The sequence below is a fragment of the Pelophylax lessonae genome, assembly GCF_965119305.1.
Source record: "Pelophylax lessonae genome assembly, chromosome: 9".
Lineage (NCBI taxonomy): Eukaryota > Metazoa > Chordata > Amphibia > Anura > Ranidae > Pelophylax > Pelophylax lessonae.
The window spans coordinates 132,837,268-132,855,773 of NC_138776.1; the positions used below are offsets into that span (position 1 = coordinate 132,837,268).

Here is an 18,506-nt window from a genome sequence, read left to right on the forward strand (position 1 = left end):
TGTCCTAATTCGTGCTAATTATCAACATCTACTTCGTATATAAACTCAGAACTGGCTGCCATTCATTGCTGGATTATCTTCAGCTAGTACCTGATTTCCTTGAAATGTGCCTTGAAACTCCTACTTGATTGATTACCCGTTACTGACCCGGCTATCCTTGACCTGCTCTGGCTTTCTCCTGCTCTGAACCCGGCTTGCCTTACGGACTTCTCCCTGCCTGCTCCTGATTGTCTTCAGTGTTTGACATTGGCTTGACTCCGACTATTCTATTCTCCGCTTCCTGATTGACTACCTGTGTATGACCCTCGGCCTGGCTTCTGACCTTGGTTGCACTAATCTGCCTGCACTTCCAGTGATCCAAGTGACTGTCTTATCTACTGCAGATCCGATTCCTGAAACAGCTATACCTTCAGGCAAACCGTGGACCTTTGGGCACAGCACCCTCTGTCACCATCTCCAGGGGTGCTCTGCACTCAGCCGCAAGGGGAGCCCTCTCGTCACCTCAGCCTCCAACCAGGTTAATGACAGTATAATCCAGCCACTATGTCTGAGGCTGAAAGAGGTGCTTCCCCGCTAGAGGCTCTGTGCCAGCAGGTCGCCGGCCTTACCCAAGCAGTAAAGAATCTGCAAGATGGATACTTTCAATTAGAGGGCCGCCTACAGAACCTTGCAGTATCTTCTGCACCAGTCATCCAGAATCCACCTGCTGCACCCTCTGCTTCCGCTGCATCAGCCCAAGAACACTCCGCATTTGCCTCTTCGGTGGTTATGCCAGCTCCAGAACCCAACGTGTGAAACTGCCCTTCATAACCTCCAACAGGGGCGACACCCAGTGGAGGACTATACTGTGGACTTCCGCAAGTGGTCGGCAGATACCGGCTGGAACGAGGCAGCTCTTAAATACCAGTACCGGCTTAGTCTATCTGAAGTCCTTAAGGATGAATTAGCCAGAGTTGATGCCCCGGCTACCCTGGAGGATCTTATTAAGCTGGCTATTCAGCTTGATCGCGCCTGCGGGAGCGAAGGTCTGAAAAGACTGGTACGTACCAACCATCCTGGATGCTCCCCAGGGTTCCACCCTCACCTGTGTTTAAATCTCCACCTGCTTCTGCTGCTGAAGGAGAACCGATGCAGATTGGACTAGTACGGATTACCCTATCTCCTGCTGAGAAATTATGGCGACGGCAGGCCAATCTCTGCCTGTACTGCGGAGGTTCTGGACATTTCCTAAACAACTGTCCCGTGAGACCTAGTAAGTGCCTTCCTCCATGTCCTGTCTACTTCCAGGTCTCTGGATCCCCTCCTGCTCACCTTGTCTTACCCATCTCGTTGCAGGTGGCGGAAGGGGGGATCCCGCTCCAGGCAATCCTTGACTCCGGAGCATGCAGCTGCTTTCTGAACATCACCTTGGCAAAGAGATTGCAAATACCGCTTAGGAATAAGAAACAGAGACTTGAAGTCCATCTAGCTGATGGGACTATCCCCAGATCTGGACCCGTGACACAGGAGACTATCCCCATCCTAACCTGGACGAACTCTGGTCATCAGGAATTTCTCTGCTTTGACATTTTGTGTTCCCCTATGTTCTCTATTATTCTCAGAATTCCTTGGCTCCGGGCGCACAATCCTCAAATTGATTGGCCATCAGGGAGAATCTCCTTCAACTCCAAATACTGCCAGCAGCATTACCTTGTCCCCGAAATCACCGAACCTCCCGTTTGTCTGTCCAACCCATCACCAGTACTAACCAAGTAGTACCACCAGCCTATCACTCCTACCTGGATGTTTTTGACAAGAGAAAGGCTGATGCCCTACCACCTCATAGGCCTTATGATTGCCCTATTAAGCTACTTCCAGGTGCGGAAATTCCTTTTGGACAAATTTTCCCTCTCTCCGAAGTTGAATTGGAGGCTCTACGCCTTTATATCAATGAAAATCTTGAGAAAGGATTAATTCGCCTTCCTCCTCTCTAGCTGGTGCCGGTATCTTCTTTGTCCAGAAGAAAAAACACTCACTGAGACCTTGTGTGGATTATCGGGAACTTAATAAAATTACAATTAAAAATCGTTACCCACTCCCTCTTGTCCCTGAACTCTTCAAAAGATTCAGTTCTGCCCGAATCTTTACCAAGCTAGATTTACGCGGTGCCTACAACTTGGTCCGCATTCGTGAGGGAGATCAGTGGAAGACAGCTTTCCGGACCCGCTTCGGCACTTTGAATATCTAGTCATGCATTTTGTAAATTACATTTTTCAAGAGTTCAGTTTGTAATAGTGTATCTAGATGATATTCTCTGCCTCCCTGGATCTTCATCGGGTGTAAAAAAGGTCTTGGCCACATGGAAAGGCAGAGAAGTTCGAGTTTGAAAAACTGTCCATTCAGTTTCTGGGACTGATCATCTCCACAGAAGGGATCTATATGGACCCACAGAAGGTGGCTGCTATTATCAATTGGCCAGCTCCCACTGACAAAAAAAGGCATCCAGAGGTTTGTCGGGTTCGCTAACTTTTACAGACGCTTTATCAAGGACTTTTCTACGATCATTTCTCCCATTACCCAGTTAACCCTTCAGCAGGTCCGGTTCCAATGGTCTCAGGAAGCCCAGTTAGCCTTTGATCAGCTAAAGATCCTCTTTACAGCCGCTCCAGTACTGCAACACCCAGATCCAGCTTTGCCCTTTGTTCTTGAGGAAGATGCCTCTGAAGTTGCCACAGGAGCCATTCTGTCTCAACGTCAGGGGCCCAAGGCCCTGCTTCACCCTGTCACTTTCTTCTCAAGGAAGATGACTCCGCCGGAGAAGAATTATGATGTGGGTGACCAGGAGCTACTAGCCATCAAGTCGGTACTGGAGGAATGGGGATACCTACTGGAAGGCGCTACACACCCCATCATGATCTTTACAGATCATAAGATCCTGGAGTACCTCAGGACTGCCAAGCGACTCAGACCACGGCAAGCCCGATGGGCCTTATTCTTCTCCAGGTTCAACTTCCACCTTGCATATCGCCCAGGATCCACAAATGGGAAAGCTGATGCTCTTTCCCGCATGTTCCCAGAGACCCCAGAAACACCAACTCCCAGCACGACCCTGTCACCACACAACTTTTTGCTGCTCCAAACCGATCTAAGCACAAGTATCAAGCAAGCCTCTGCCCGGTACCCGGAAGCCGAAACCTTGGCATTACAAAGAGACAGAATCTTTTATGGCATGATAACAAAATTTTCATCCCTCCTGAAGTGAGACCCCAAGTCCCAAATGCTTGTCATGATCACCTCCTTAACGGCCACTTTGGTGTCAGAAAAACGTGTGATCTTGTTCAAAGAGCCTTCTGGTGGCCCAATCTCAGACAGGATTGTAAAGATTATGTTGACTCCTGTGTGATTTGTCTCCGCAGTAAAGGTCACAATACCAAGACTTGGGGCTTGCTGAGACCTCTCCCTGTTCCAGAACAGCCATGGAGGATGATATAGATGGATTTTATTGTTGACTTACCCCCTTCAGACGGATTCACCACCATCTTGGTAGTAGTGGACAGACTGTCCAAGATGGCTCACTTCCTGCCTATGATAGGCACGCCCTCAGCTATGGATACAACACATATATTCATTAAAGAAATTGTCCGACTACATGGACTACCAAGTAGTATTGTGTCCGACAGAGGAGTGCAGTTCACTTCCAGATTCTGGAATTCATTGTGCAGGACTCTACAAATCCAAGTCTGTTTGTCGTCCGCATACCATCCACAAAGTAACGGACAAACAGAAAGGACCAACCAAACATTGGAGCAATACCTGAGATGCTTCTCTACCTTCACCTCATGCCTCCACGAATCAATCCCCATTTTGGGCAAATTATGGGTTCCATCCCTCCTTTTTGCCGGATTTCATCCCGGAGGCTTTAGTACCTGCAGCCAAGGATAGGGTGGCCTCTATACAGTCCAACTACCGGACCCTTAAAGAAGCAATGCTGAAGGCTCAGGAGTATTATAAGAGGTAGTTTGACAAAAAGAAGAGGGGGTCACCAGGAAGACGTCATCTATGACGAAATGCGTCAGTAAGGGGTGCTGACATCACCACGTGATACCGGGAAGTAGGGCGGTTGTGTCCTGTGGATTCTGCAGGTTTACAGCGCTGTTTTTTCTTCGTTTAAATGTGAGTTTATACCTTGTGTGTTTTAATAAAATTGCTATTTGCTACGTACTTCACTATGGTGGCCCTCATTTTTCTATGGTGATACTGCAGGGGAGATTGCTGTCTGAGCTTCCCTTGAATGCCACGGTACCTAGTGTGGAGATTCGTGAGGCATCCATTTGAGCTGGTTTGGTTTCTAGACCCTCCAGGGATTATTTTGAAAGGCCTTTTTCTTACTCCATCTGGTAAGCGCAATAGCTTGTCCTTTGGCACTCAGACACTGTGGAGGAAGAATTTACCTAATTGTGGTCGAGGACTTCAACTTTCCTTACACATCCATTATTCACTGTTTTGGACTTTTCCTACTTTTCTTGATAATTTATATATTATTTAATACATGGTACCATTTGCACGTTGTTGCATTTTCATTGCACCATTTAATATGTACGTGGGTTCACACCACCTTCTTAGGTTGTGATCCTATGTTGCATGTTGTTTATTGATATTTTATATCACATTATATGTACATATTTCAATAACATAAATCACCAGTAGCGCAGCTTTTACTATTGATATTTGCATTTTTGGTGTTTCCCACTTCTAGCTGCAGCTTTTTCATTTAATTTTTTGGGTGTCTAGCGCGGTTATTTTTGTTAAAATCCTATAAGATACACCCCGTCTTCCACGTCTATTTACTTAAATCAGCAGTGACTAGTTAATTTTCTAACAGGGAGGAGCAACCTCCGCCTCCGGTTACTGTAGGGGAGCACATGGAATTCGAAGTGGAGGCCATCATAGATGGTCGAAGAAGAGGAAGACAAGTACAGTATCTCATTAAGTGGAAGGGGTTCCCGCCTGAGGAAAACTCATGGGAACCAGCAAGTAATGTACATGCCCCTAAACTCCCTTAGGAGTTGTTCAACAGATTTCCGGAGAAACAGGCACGTTTGGGCATCCGGAGGCTGCCCCTCGGGGGGGGGGGGGGGGGGGGCACTGTCAGGGAAGAACTTGATCAAGAATGGCAGATATGCCAATTTCCAAAATAGCCGCACGGGACTTTCAGGAAATGGCAGATATGCCAATTTTCAAGATGGCCACGTGGGACGTCCTAATTAGTGCTAATTATCAACATCCACTTTCTATATAAACTTAGCACTGGCTGCCATTCACTGCTGGATTATCTTCAGCTAGTACCTGATTTCCTTGTGCCTTGAAACTCCTACTTGATTGATTACCCGTTACCGACCCGGCTATCCTTGACCTGCTCTGGCTTTCTCCTGCTCTAAACCCGGCTTGCCTTACGGACTTCTCCCGGCCTGCTCCTGATTGTCTCCAGTGTTTGACATTGGCTTGACCCCCGACTATTCTATTCTAAGCTTCCTGATTGACTACATGTGTATGACCCTCGGCCTGGCTTCTGACCTTGATTGCACTAACCTGCTTGCACTTCCAGTGATCCAAGTGACTGTCTTATCTACTGCGGATCCGATTCCTGAAACAGCTACACCTGCAGGCAACCCGTGCCCCTTTGGGCACAGCACCCTCTGTCACCATCTCCAGGGGTGCTCTGCACTCAGCCGCAAGGGAACCCTCTCGTCACCTGCGCCTCCAACCAGGTTCGTGGCAACTATATACATTATTGCAGCGCTTTTTTTCTCAGAGATTAGGTGCAGGAATTCATCCATGCCCCCCGCCGCACCGCATCGAATGGTCAGTGTGGCCAAATTGCACCTACAGTGAGAGGATCCTAAAGGGGCAATAAATACCAGTAGTGTGTTATGTGCAGAGTTCAGGATTGCGCTATGTGCAGAATACAGTGTTGCGGAGTGCGCTACATACAGATTGCAGGGTTTAGGGGTTTGCTATGCACAGTGTGCAGTGTTCAGCTCTTTTTTACATCCCACTTACACCTCTTCCCCTAGGTGTGAGGGCCACATGATATGGTCTAGAGGGCTGGATTCGGCCCACGGGCCTTGTGTTTGACACAAGTGCTTTAATTAATGGAGCCCACACACTTTAATGCCCTGCTCTCCAGCAGCACATACTCATCTTTCCTTTGCTTCGCTGATGCTGTGTTATATTGCTGGGAAGAAAGAAAATACCCGGTATTTCCAGGTATCGAGAAGCATAAGGCTCAATCCCCTTTTTTTTTTGGTGTGGCAAATCTGGTCCATTGTGATTGGCCCATTGCGGTTACGTGGGGCAGGGAGAGTGTCTTAACCTTGTGTAAGCTCTAACCAGAGTGACTCAGAGCTTAAAAAAGGCCTCCTTTTCTTGTCCATGGTGGGAAGGTTGATTATATGCTACTTAAGCTGAGCTCTGGACGTGAAAGCATTTATTTAAATGTATTCCACATTACAAATCCACTTTGTGTGTACCAAATGCCTTTGCAGATATTACCATGTAGAAGCAACAGTGACAAAGAACAGGGATGTGGTGGGACTTGGCAAGTCTACAGTGTTCAGCCTTTATTATGGGAAACCTAGGAATAAGGCAAAGTGAAGCAAAGTTTGATGCCAGGTTACTGCACAGATCTGGAAGAAATAGAAGAAATCTGTTAAACCCAGATTTCAGCCATAAAAGCTGATTCATTTATCAATACGTTTTTTAAGGTAAGAAATTAAATAAACTGGCAAAAATCTGCACAAGTTTCTGCCCGTGGTCGGAATAAAATAAAGGACATTGTGCAATTAAGCCACAGTATGAATTTAAAGTGGAACTCCGGTCTAATTTTAATCCTGCTCCTATCCACAATATAAGTTCTGTACTAACTAATCTGTAGAGGAAAGATGTGTACACTTACCTATTACCTCAACACTCCAGTCTGATCCCATGATTGTCTCCCAGTGCCAGCTTCAGGGGAGAGGAGGGACAGCCAACAACAGATGCTCCACAGTATGCCTATGGGTGACAACACCGCCCAGGCATTTCATCCATTATCTGCAATCTCTCCTCTGCCCTCATGCCGGTGCTGGGAGCTGATCATGTTTCCAGACCCGAGCGCCCAGGAAAATAGTATACAGTATACACCTCTTTCCTCTACAGCACGGGTGTCCAATGTTCCTGGACCACATTGGAAGAAGAGTAATTGTCTTGAGCCACACATAAAATACACTAACAATAAGTATAGCTGATTAGCAGAAATGGTCAGGCAGATCACAAGTTAACGATCACTAATATAGATAATGTAAATGTACCTATCTGAGAAGTAACACTTCATTTTTTTGTAATTTTTATGATAAAAGTAAAAGAGGGCAACTTAAAACTAGTGCGATACTTGACTCTGTTTTTGATAAACTAATGGATCAATATCTGATTCAATGGATGTAGTAGCGATTCTCAATGAATGCTCAAGGTGCTCATCAGATATTTTGGCTTTAATTTTGTCCTTAGTGTGCTTTATCCTCGAAAATAGTTGCTCACAAATGTAGGTGATGCTGAAAACCGATGACCTGAATTAAGGCGTGGTTGTGAATAGTGGAATATTTTTCTTTGAGAAGATAAAACTTAAAAACATGTGTGTGTGAAACATGTCAGGACAGATGGACTGGGGTCTGAGTTAAAGCCTGTCTTCATTTACCTTACACTGAAGTTGAATACAGTGTGCAGCGGTACCTGCATGCCATATTATATTTTGGAACGAGATGTGCTGTATCTCTGCCAGTACCTGATTATAGCGTGTAAACCTGGGAGACTGATACTGTAGGCTTGGAGTGGCGCAGATCTGTTATGGTGTCAGAAGTCAAAGATAAACACTGCTCTGGAGAGGTACTAGAAACCTTCCTGCTCACAATAACCAGTGTGCAGTGGACAGAAGGCACATGTGCAGACTGTGAAACAGCAGACTCAAACATGTTCTTGTTTATTGTACAGAGTGAACAAAAAGAGATTATAGAAGGATAACGTTAGGCTTAAATAAGATGAGACGCATACCGTTCTTGTCTCTGGAAATCAAGATCTTCCACAACTTCTTCCTGAATAAGCAAACACATTGATAATATACATGTGTAGTAAGAACTGCAGGCTTATTTGAAAAGTCTTGTTAAGTCCTCCATGGTTTGCTAGTTTTCTGATCGGCTACATCGCTTGCAATTATTAAGGCCTCATGCACACTGGACATTTTTTTCTGCTGCTTCTAGGGGCATTTGGCATTTTTTCTTCTTCCTCTAAATGCATCTGCATGTTAGCCTAGGTGTCCAATAAAATGTGGGCTTTTAAATGGTGACTCCCAAATAATCACACATTAATACATATATAAAAAAGTCATACCAATATTTATTACAAAAATCTGTTCAAAAAATACATATACTGTACATCATAGCTGGGGCAAAGAAAAAGTCCTCAAACATAAAACAAACATATATGGAGACAGGAAAAACAGTATTATCCTGATACACATAGGTATCACCACTAGATAAGTTGCTAACCTGTTTCAGGTTGTATTAGAACCGCCTCTTCAAAGCAATTAGTTTGTCCTCATTAAGCTTCACAGATGTCCATTAGCTGCTATAACAACTGTAGATCGAATATGTTCCAGCTAAGGGGAGACAACATGTGAGTGCATCAAGGCTGCAAGGCCATGTATCTTGTCAGAGGTCCAAAGTGAGATTAGATACTTTAAAAAAGTTTTTTGTTGATCAATCCAAATGGGATTCACAGCAAATCCTCTTACAGCATCAACACCGCATGCTCAGACACGGTGCCCATACATTGACAAGTGAAATACACAGAGGTCCTGCCACCAGATGCCTGGGTCTCCCACAGCTCCTGATCTTCTTAACCATTGGGTTATACTCCCCCCCCTACAGGAGTAAGACACTAGGCAGAAAGAAAAGTCTGGCTACGCCTATGGGCAGTCCCAGGGGGTATACTCCCTCTCTCTATAGGTACTATAGTTTTTTTTCTACCTAGTCAGCAGTAAGGACCTAGTTCCTTGCTGGGATCTCTGGTCCTGGCAATTTTTTCTTTTTAGATTGAATTTTATTTTTATCCTGTGTTTTTGTCTGCAAGATCTACAATCAACTGCTGGACTGGGCGACGGGCTGCATAATCCAGATCCAGTGCTCACCCCAGTCTGGGGTCAGACCTTAGCTCTGCGCTAGGTTAGTCACGACTTAGCCCCACGACGGTTGTTGGCCTGCAGTTAAATGCCGCACAAGCTCGCATACGACCGAGTCTCGGCCCGAATCGCAGAATTCCTCCTGGCCGACAGTCCCCCCCATTTTAATGGAGTGGTGCCCGCCTGGTTTCTAGTATGGTAAGTAACTTCCCCCCTCTTTCCCTGGAGGGTTATGAGGTGGACATAGGCCCCTTCATGGGACAGTTTAACCCCTGGGTTCCCCTCCTTCCCGTTAGGCACCCGCTCATCGGTTGGGTGGTCCCTGTTGGCCATCTCGCCCCCCCATCCGTCCCCCCTTCACTGACGCTGGGGCTGTAGAGTGGCCTGGTCTACTGCCAGGGGTAGGGGCAGGTTCTGTGCTGGCGATGGGGGCGGGGTGCACTGCTGGTGACCGGGTGATCGGTTGTGGGGGGGCTGTACTTTGTGGGTGCTCCTCCCAGGGCCCCCTTTCCTGCCTGTGCGGTTTTCTGAGGCCTAGGGATCCCTCTTGGGTCCCTGGGAGCCTCATGGTGTCATGCGGTGCAGCCATTTTCTTGTAGCCTGTGTGCTTAATGCACGGCGGCCATGTTTGTGTAGTCCAGCGGCGACTTTTCGGTGGCTTGCCATTAAAAATAGCGGCGGCCATGACAGTGGAGCCCTCTGGGCGGCGATTTCGGCGGTGGGAGCCCCTCCTCATCCCCTGGTGCTGACTCCCAGATCTTTTGATTTCCTAAATGCCGTTCTGCAGTGAAGATTCCCCTGGTGGCTGCAGTGCCTGGTTTCTGCGGGGTGGTCAGTCTGGTGTCGTCCTCTCCCTCTCTACCGAGGATCGATTGGTGCTCTGTGGCTGGCAACCAGGGTGGGCAGCCAGAGCAGTGGGGGTTGTCCCTTAGCAGTGTTTTACACTTTTTTTGGGGTCCCCCTGGTGACTCATGGAGTCTTTGGAGCACATCTCCTCACCTGATCCCCTTTCAGTTGCTGCGGGGCCCTCCGGGTCCCATCCACCCATTGATGCACTGGCCATGGTCCTGGAGTCCTTGGTGCCCCGGGTGGAGGTGGCTTTTGGGCAACGGCCTAGCAAAAAGCGCCTTCCCCTGCTTCATCTGTCTCATCAGATCCTGAATCTGATTCGGCCGCAGCGGGCGTGGGACACCCTGCTAGGTCTGCGACCACGCGCCCTGACTCCTCAGATAGTGAGGAGGATTCCTCCACTTCTGCAACTGCATACAAAAAGGGACTGGTGGATGCACTGATTGTAGCCGTGCATAAGACCTTAAAGATGGAGGATGTAGCTGAAGCTGTGGAGGAGGCCCAGGTTCCTTAGGCATTCACAAGCCATCCAGAGCAGAAAAGGTGTTCGCTTTCCCCTCCTATTTTGACTAAATTGTCACTAAATATTATGGATGACCAAAGCCTCCCCTTGGGGTCCCTAAGTGATTTTGGTAGGCGATACCCCTATGAGGAGTCCCTTTTTAAGAAGTGGATTGTTCCACCGGAGGTGGACCCTCCAGTTTCCAGACTAAACAAGGCAACCATGATTCCGGTTGAAGAGTCCCCAGCCTTTAAGGACCTGGCTGACAGGAAGGCGGAGGCTGTGGCCCGCAATATGTACACCCTGACTGGTTCAGCACTGAGGCCCATATTCACCATTGCCCTGGTGTCGCAGACTCTGACTGAATGGGCTAGGCTTTTGCACTGTGACCTGGAGGGGGAGTAGCTCCCCCCTGCCTTTGCTGAGCTGGCGGACCAGCTGGTCCAGGGGCTGCAGTTTATATGCAGTTATGCCTCTTTGGATGTGGCTCCCCTAGTGGCTGGGCTCTCTGTTTTGGCAGTGGTCCTTCGTCGTGTCTTTTGGCTCAAATGCTGGTCTGCGGACCAGACTTCTAAAAGGGCCTTGACTGATCTTCCCTTTCAAGGAGATCGCCTGTTTGATGCTACCCTGGATTACATCATTAAGGGTTTCACAGGGGGGAAAAAAGTACCTTTCTTCCGCAGGCTACTAAGGGCAAGGACTCTCATCATAGACGTGGGCCCTCCTTCTCGGCTCATAAGAAGTTTTTTCGTCCCTCAGGGTCGACTTGTAAGGGCTTGGAGCCCTTTGGGGCCTCCTCTGAAAGATCCAAGTGAACTTTTTCTGGCAAGTCAAGAGCGGGCTTCTGCAGACCCTCGGACAAGGCCCCTTTAGCATGAAGGTGCGCCCTCACCCATATCTGGGGTGGGAGGACGTCTTCACTGGTTCCCGGACCCGTGATCTCCCCTGGTAACAGTCAAGTTGGTCCATGAGGCCATTCGGTCCGGTTACAAGATCGAGTTTAGTTATTAACCTCTGTTAAGGTTCTTCCATGCAATGTGCAACTGTCCCCGGTCCACTTACAGGCTCTTTTTGGGACCTTTTAGTTTAAAGGGTGATGTTCCTGGTTCAGACTTTGGAACATTTTCAGGGTTTTTACTCAAACCTGTTTACAGTTCCCAGGAAGGAAGACAAGGTGCGTCCAATTCTGGACCTCAAGGCGCTGAACTGCTTTGTGTGGGTGCAGAAGTTCAGAATGGAGTCTGTTCGCACGGTGGTGGCTTCCCTGCATCAGGGGGATTTTTTTTGCCTCCATCAACATCAAGGATGCTTACTTTCACATTCCAATATGTGTCGGTCTCGAACGCTTCCTCCCCTTTGCCATAGGAGAGGAGCAATATCAGTTTGTAGCATTACACTTTTGTTTCGCTTCTGCTCCTCAGATCTTCACGAAAGTGTTGGCCCCTGTGCTAGCATTGCTATGCCAATGGTGGATTGCGGTACTGGGCTACTTGGACGACCAACTTCTGCGAGCGGTGTCTCCTACTGCTCTGGTGGAAAACCTTGAAATCCCCATACGAGCTTGAGGGTGTTTGGCTGGTTCCAAAATTTTCAGAAGTCTGCTCTGGTTCTGTCCACAAAGCTGGACTATCTGGGTCTGACTCTGGACCTTAGCCAGAGTGCTCCTTCCTCTGGACAGACTCCAGAAACTGCAGGCTGTAATTCGTCTCCTGCTGTCCAGCAGATGGTAATCCCTCTGGACTTGCATGCGGGTGCTGGGCCTGATGGTGTCTACCTTTGGGGCAGTTCTATTTGCACAGTTCCATACGAGGTCCCTGCAGGGGAGATTCTGGCCAAATGGGACAAGAATCCGCAGTCTCTGGACAATCAGATCCGGCTGAACCGAAGAATGAAAGATTCCCTGATATGGTGGCTTCATGCTTCGGCTGGGCAAATCCTTCCTTCCCTTGTAATAGACAGTGGTTACAACGGATGCCAACCTATCCGGCTGGGGAGGCGTCCTCTGCAAAATTTCTGCTCAGGTGTTCTGAACACTGGAAGAGTCCAGACTACCGATCAATGTCTTGGTACTCCGAGTGATCAGACTGTTCCTGGAACATTGGACGGATCGTCTTCAGGGATGTCCAATGCGCATTCAATCGGATAATGCCATGGCCGTGGCTTATGTCAATCACCAGGGGGACACAAGAAGTGTCCTGGCAGCTATAGAGGTAGCCGGCATTCTAAGGTGGGCAGAACGGTTCATGCCAGACCTCCCTGCCGTACACATTCCAGGGGTGGAAAACTGACAGGCGGATTACCTCAGTCGGCATGCGTTTGACCAAGGGGAGAGGTCCCTTCATCCGGAGGTGTTTAATCAGTTGTGTTTTTGGTGGAACATCCCCGAGGTGAATCTGTTGGCGTCCCGGCTCAACAGAATGGTGCAGAGGTTTGTGGCTCGGTCACGGGATCCTCTGGCAGGTGCCACGGATGCGTTGGTGGCCCCATGGGGTCTGTATCGTCTGATTTACGCCTTCCCTCCTCAAGCGTCTGTCGAGACTTTTACGCAGGATGAAGGCAGAAGGGATTCCGGTCATCTTAGTGGCCCCAGACTGGCCTCGCCGGGCTTGATACGCTGATCTGGTGCGGCTGGTTGCTGACGTTCCTTGGAAGCTTGCTCTCAGAGAGGATCTGCTGTCCCAAGGACCAATCTTCCATCCTGCTTTACAGTTGCTGGCTTTGAAGGCTTGGCTGTTGAATGCCAGGTGCTGATGGATAAAGGTTTGTTTGAGTCTGTGATTTCAACGCTGTTAAAAGCTAGAGAATCTACTTCTAGGAAGATCTCCCATTGTACATGAAAGACGTACATTGCATGGTGTGAGTCTTCTTTCAACGGACCTTGGCCACATACTCCTTGGTGCATACTTTTCTTCAGGGAGTTAGGCACGACCCCTTCAGCGTGGTCTCTGTTGCCACCTTGGGACCTCAATTTGGTACTCTGTCTTCCAGAAGCCTCCTTTTGAGAATCTTTGGGAGATTCCCCTGCTTACACTGTCCCAGAAGGGGGTCTCTTTGGGAGCTTTCACCTCTGCATGCAGGGTGTCTGAATTGGCAGCGTTACCTTGTCATTCACCTTACTTGGTGGTTCACAGTGATAAGGTGGTTCTTTGCCCCTGTCTGTCGTTCCTTCCTCAGGTTGTCTCTGATTTTCATTTGAATAAAGACATTGTGTTGCCTTCCCTGTTTCCCAGGCCAAAACATCCGAAGTAAATTGCTTTGCATGCCTTGGATGTGGTCCGGGCGATTAGGGTGTATCTGGCAGCTCCGAGTCTTTTAGGAAATCAGACTGACCATTTGTGCTTACAGATGGGACTCGGAAAGGTTTGTTCGCTTCCTCTGCGACCATTTCCAGATGGATCAGACAGACGGTGATTCAGGCCTATCCAATCAAGGGTCAGGTTTCTCCTTTCCCTGTCAAGGCGCGCTCTACTCGGGCGCTCAGTGCCTCCTGGGCCCTCCGTCATCAGGCGTCATTGACGCAGGTTTCCAAGGCGGCCACGTGGTCGTCGGTGCACACTTTCACAAAGTTCTATAAAGTGGTTATATTGGCATCTGCGGATGCTTCCTTTGGCCGCAAGGTTTTGGAGGCTGCTGTTTAGAGGACCTGGTCCTCTTTGAGGGTGTATTGTTTTTTTTCAGGTGAGCTCCAGTTATTTTGGTTGAGCTCCTGTTTACCAGGTTGACTATAGTTAGCCTGTGGAATTAATTATTCGTTGTACACACCCCTCATGTTTAACACTGCTTTGGAATGTCCCAATGTTTAAGAAGATCAGGAGATGTCAGTCAATGAACGAAAGAGAAAATGGGATTTTTTGAATCACTGTAAAATCCATTTCTCTGATATCCATTGACAGACACAGCACCCACCCCTCTGTGGAGTTGTAATTCTCCTGACACTGGTTGTAACTGAGTACCTATAGCAGAGAGAGAGAGGGAGTATATCCTCTGGAATTGCCTATAGGCGTAGCCAGACTTTTTTTTCTGCCTAGTGTCCTACTCCTTAGAGCATAGGGAACACATAGTGTTCAAAACAAATCTCCCTATATCATTATTATTCCTATGGCTTACCCTATGACCCATTACCTCTTTGATTATATTCTAATATAGCCCTACCTGACCTACAATGGATATTTACGTATTGTCTGTGGACCTTACGCTTTGGCCTTGTGCGGAGCATTCGCCCCCTCAGTTCACTTCCTGGACGTACTCCTGGGTGGCCAACAGCCTCTTTGATTGTTCCTATCTTTTTGTAAGTCATTCTTTACACATTGTTTATATTCAACCCCTGAGTGTAACCCTTTATTGGATGCAATATCAATTAAGCTATATGTTTTAGATACCAAAATGTTCTATGCTCCTGATGAAGTGAAATTCCTTTCACGAAACGCGTAGAGCCCAAGAGGCCATTCAACTGATTGTCTAATTTCAACATGCATCCAATTACCTTTTATATCTATACCATATGTCTGTTGGTCTATTCTGTGAATGTTTTTATCATTTTTATGGTCTTATCATTGTATTTTTCTGTATATTGTTTACACCCCCTTTGATTCAATGTATACCTACTATACCGATGTTAAGTGCTATAGAACATGTTAATAAACATGCTTACCAGCAGTTGTATATGTATTACCACTATATCATTATGTGTATACTGGCCACACCTCATACAAAGTACCAACGTTTTTAGTTTTGAACACTATGTGTTCCCTATGCTCTATGTTTATCATATTAGGAATGGAGACTGTTTTGCACAAGTCTCATTTAAAGTCAAACTCCCCCTTTTTTTCCCCTATTTGTCTAGTCCCCTTCCCTCCCAATTTTTTCCATATATCCCCTTTAATATAATTTTTTTAGGAGCCCTGTAAAGAATTGTACCTGCGATCAGCAGATCATGGGTGCAATCTCCGGCTCCTGCAGACCGTCAGTGTATCTGTCTGCACGCACCACTTACGGGCAGGCAGGTACACAAAAACAGGAAGCTCCAATTAACTACCTAGAGTGCTCACTAGTGCCCTGGTAGTTAATTGAGAACTACAAGCTGTCTGCTGCAAAGGTTATCAGTACTTGTAGCTCATTCATTCACAGATCTTTGTGAATGAATGATGCGGTCATGTGCGTGGAGCCTGGCACTGAAGCTGATAAAGATAAAAAGACAGGGCGCTGAAGCGTTCTTTATAAATTGTGACAGTGGGTGTGGGGGGAAGAGAGTGGACATAATGACCAGTGTGCATGATGCCTAAGCAGTGTATGATATCTTTATGAAAGATCTTATTGAGATCATGACAATGTGGGTTCCCTCTTTTTGTCTGTATAGTTTTGGTCACCCATAAACACTCTCTGAATCGCTTCCATTCAATCTGCATTTGTAGAACATAAAATAGGAGATACCTATGGTAGAATGGCAATGTAATAAATCATAGTTATACAGTGATCAATTCTGTACATCTAGATGTCCTCCTGTACCCTTGTGCTACATTCATCATGTTAACGCACACATTTACATGCATATGAAGAAAAGTGACACATGTTATTTTGTGTTCTTAGTTTACTCCCTGAATCTCCAAGATGGTTATACTCCCATGGTTATACAGACAAAGCAGAAGAAGTACTGAACCAGATAGCTCGTGGCAATGGAAAAGAATTTCCTGCAGTGAAATTAAAGAAATGCAATGGAACTTTAAGTAGTGGTGACTCAGCGCACAGTGTCTTTGCTTTGGTGAAATATGGAGTGCTTTGCCGGAGAACTGTCCTTCTGATGTATATCTGGTATGTGCAAAATAACAAAAAAAAAAAAAGTTGTATATGTGTGCTTTTTATTTTGAATATACTGTATATGGTACATTACCACTTGAGCTCCGGAAGGTTTTTCCTCATTCATGACCAGGCCATTTTTTACTATTCAGCATTGTGCTACTTTAACTGGCAATTGCGCAGTCATGCAGCACTGCCCGCAAATTAAATTGATATAATTTTTTTCACACATAAGTGTATAATAATTGGTTTGTGTGGTTATAATGTCTACAAGTTATAGGGTCTACAATCTATGGTGTATATATATTTGATCTATAACAACAAAATACCCGGCGCCCCTGTAGGACACCAGCAGCTAACTCCAAAAACACTGGATGGTTTAAAAGAATTGTATAAACATATGAGTAGTGCTAGTATATACCACACAGAAACATAAGAACATAACTAGTCCATATAAAATTGCAGGTTGTGCGGGATGCAGATTGAGTCAGCAGATTCTTCACCCAGGTGCTTGATAAGAGGTAAACGTGACAGACCCAGCCACCACACACTGACTCTTACCAGATGGTTAAAGAAAAACGGCAGTAAGCAGTTAAGGGACCGATTCGAAGCGTCTTTGGAGTGATTCTTGCAGGCTACGGATCAAGCCACCAAGTTGTTGGTCCACCAAGTTACCATGAGAGGATCGGGCTCTCTCACGATTTGTGGATTTCTGTGATCAAGTTTGGAGGTTGGAGGTGGTGATCATATGCAGTGGATATCCCTGGGGTGCCTGGTTCCTGTGAAGGGGGTTTTAGCGGTCCCTTAACTGCGTACTGACGTTTTTCTTTAAGCATCTTGTAAGAGTCAGTGTGTGGTGGCTGGGTCTGTCACGTTTACCTCTTATCAAGCACCTGGGTGAAGAATCTGCTGACCCATTAATCTGCATCCCGCACAACCTGCAATTTTATATGGACTAGTTATGTTCTTATGTTTCTGTGTGGTATATACTAACGCTACTCATATGTTTATACAACATATATATTTGAAAATCGTTTAATCCTGATGTACTGATAACATCCTGAGGTCATAAAATGCCAGGACATTGCAAATATCTCCCAAATTACCCCTTTTTGGAAAGTAGAATCAAAGTAGTACAATCCAAAGTGTTTAGCAAGAGGCATTGAAAGTTTTTTGAAGTTGTAATTTTTTGGAAAATGAAGACATTAAAAAAAATATTTTCCTTTTATTTATTTAGTTATTTTACATACGGTCACCAGTGCAGTACAGTGTCATCATATGACTGGTGTGGCATTGATCAGGGACATTGACTGGTGACAGCCTAATTGGCAAACAGATAGCTAGAAAAAAATAATAATGTTCTACCGTAATCCCTCTCCACTCTAAAAGAAGTTTTGCCTCCAGATACTGTATGCTTTAAGTCCTACAATAAATTAGCTGATAGTTTTATAAGCAAAAGTGTGTAACATCTGCTTTGTGACAATTAAGGAAGCAGAGGTGTTTCTAAATTATCTAATGCCCGGAATGAAATGTATGTACCTTGCATGTATAATGAGCTATATTTACCCTCTCTGGTTTAATAAGCACATTGTGTTCTAAAAAAACAACAGTGTACTTTGCCTGAAAGCTTGTTTTAACCACTTGACCTCCGAAAAGTTTTACCCCCTTCATGACCAGGCCATTTTTTTCTATTTAGCACTGCAATACTTTGCTAATTGCGTGGTCATGCCGCGCTGTACCCAAACAAAATTGATGTCATTTTTTTCACACAAGAAGAGCTTTCTTTTGGTGGTATTTGATCACCACTGGGTTTTTAATTTTTGTGATATAAACAAAAAAGACCGAAAATGTTGAAAATTAAATATTTCTCTTTCGTTCATTGATGGACACAGCTCCATATCTTTTTGACCCTTGGGTTATGCATTCTCCATAGGAGTAGGACACTAGGTGGAAAAAAGTTTGACTACGCCCATAGGGCAGTCCCAGGGGGTATACTCCCACTTCCTGCTCTAGCTCTTCAGTTTTTTTTTCTTCCTAGTCAGGAGTAAGGACCTAGTTCCTTGCTCTGATCTCTGGTCCTGCCATTTTTTCCTTTTTTAACAGATTTTTTTCTTCTTTTATTATTTTTGTTTCTGTGAGAACTACAATCAATTTGGTTTCTGTGAGAGCTAA

At 46.1% G+C, this 18,506-nt stretch overlaps 1 protein-coding gene across 1 annotated transcript in view; it reads left to right on the forward strand.

The window, feature by feature from the left end:
• The window catches only part of LOC309564274 (solute carrier family 22 member 15-like), a gene marked incomplete at its 3' end in the record, with an annotated part of 458,247 nt that overhangs the window by 128,055 nt on the left and 311,686 nt on the right, over nt 1-18,506 (forward strand). Inside the window, exon 6 of the mRNA XM_082268897.1 lies at nt 16,128-16,349. Coding sequence (XP_082125023.1) covers nt 16,128-16,349 — 222 coding nt within the window. The remainder of the gene's footprint in view (nt 1-16,127; nt 16,350-18,506) is intronic.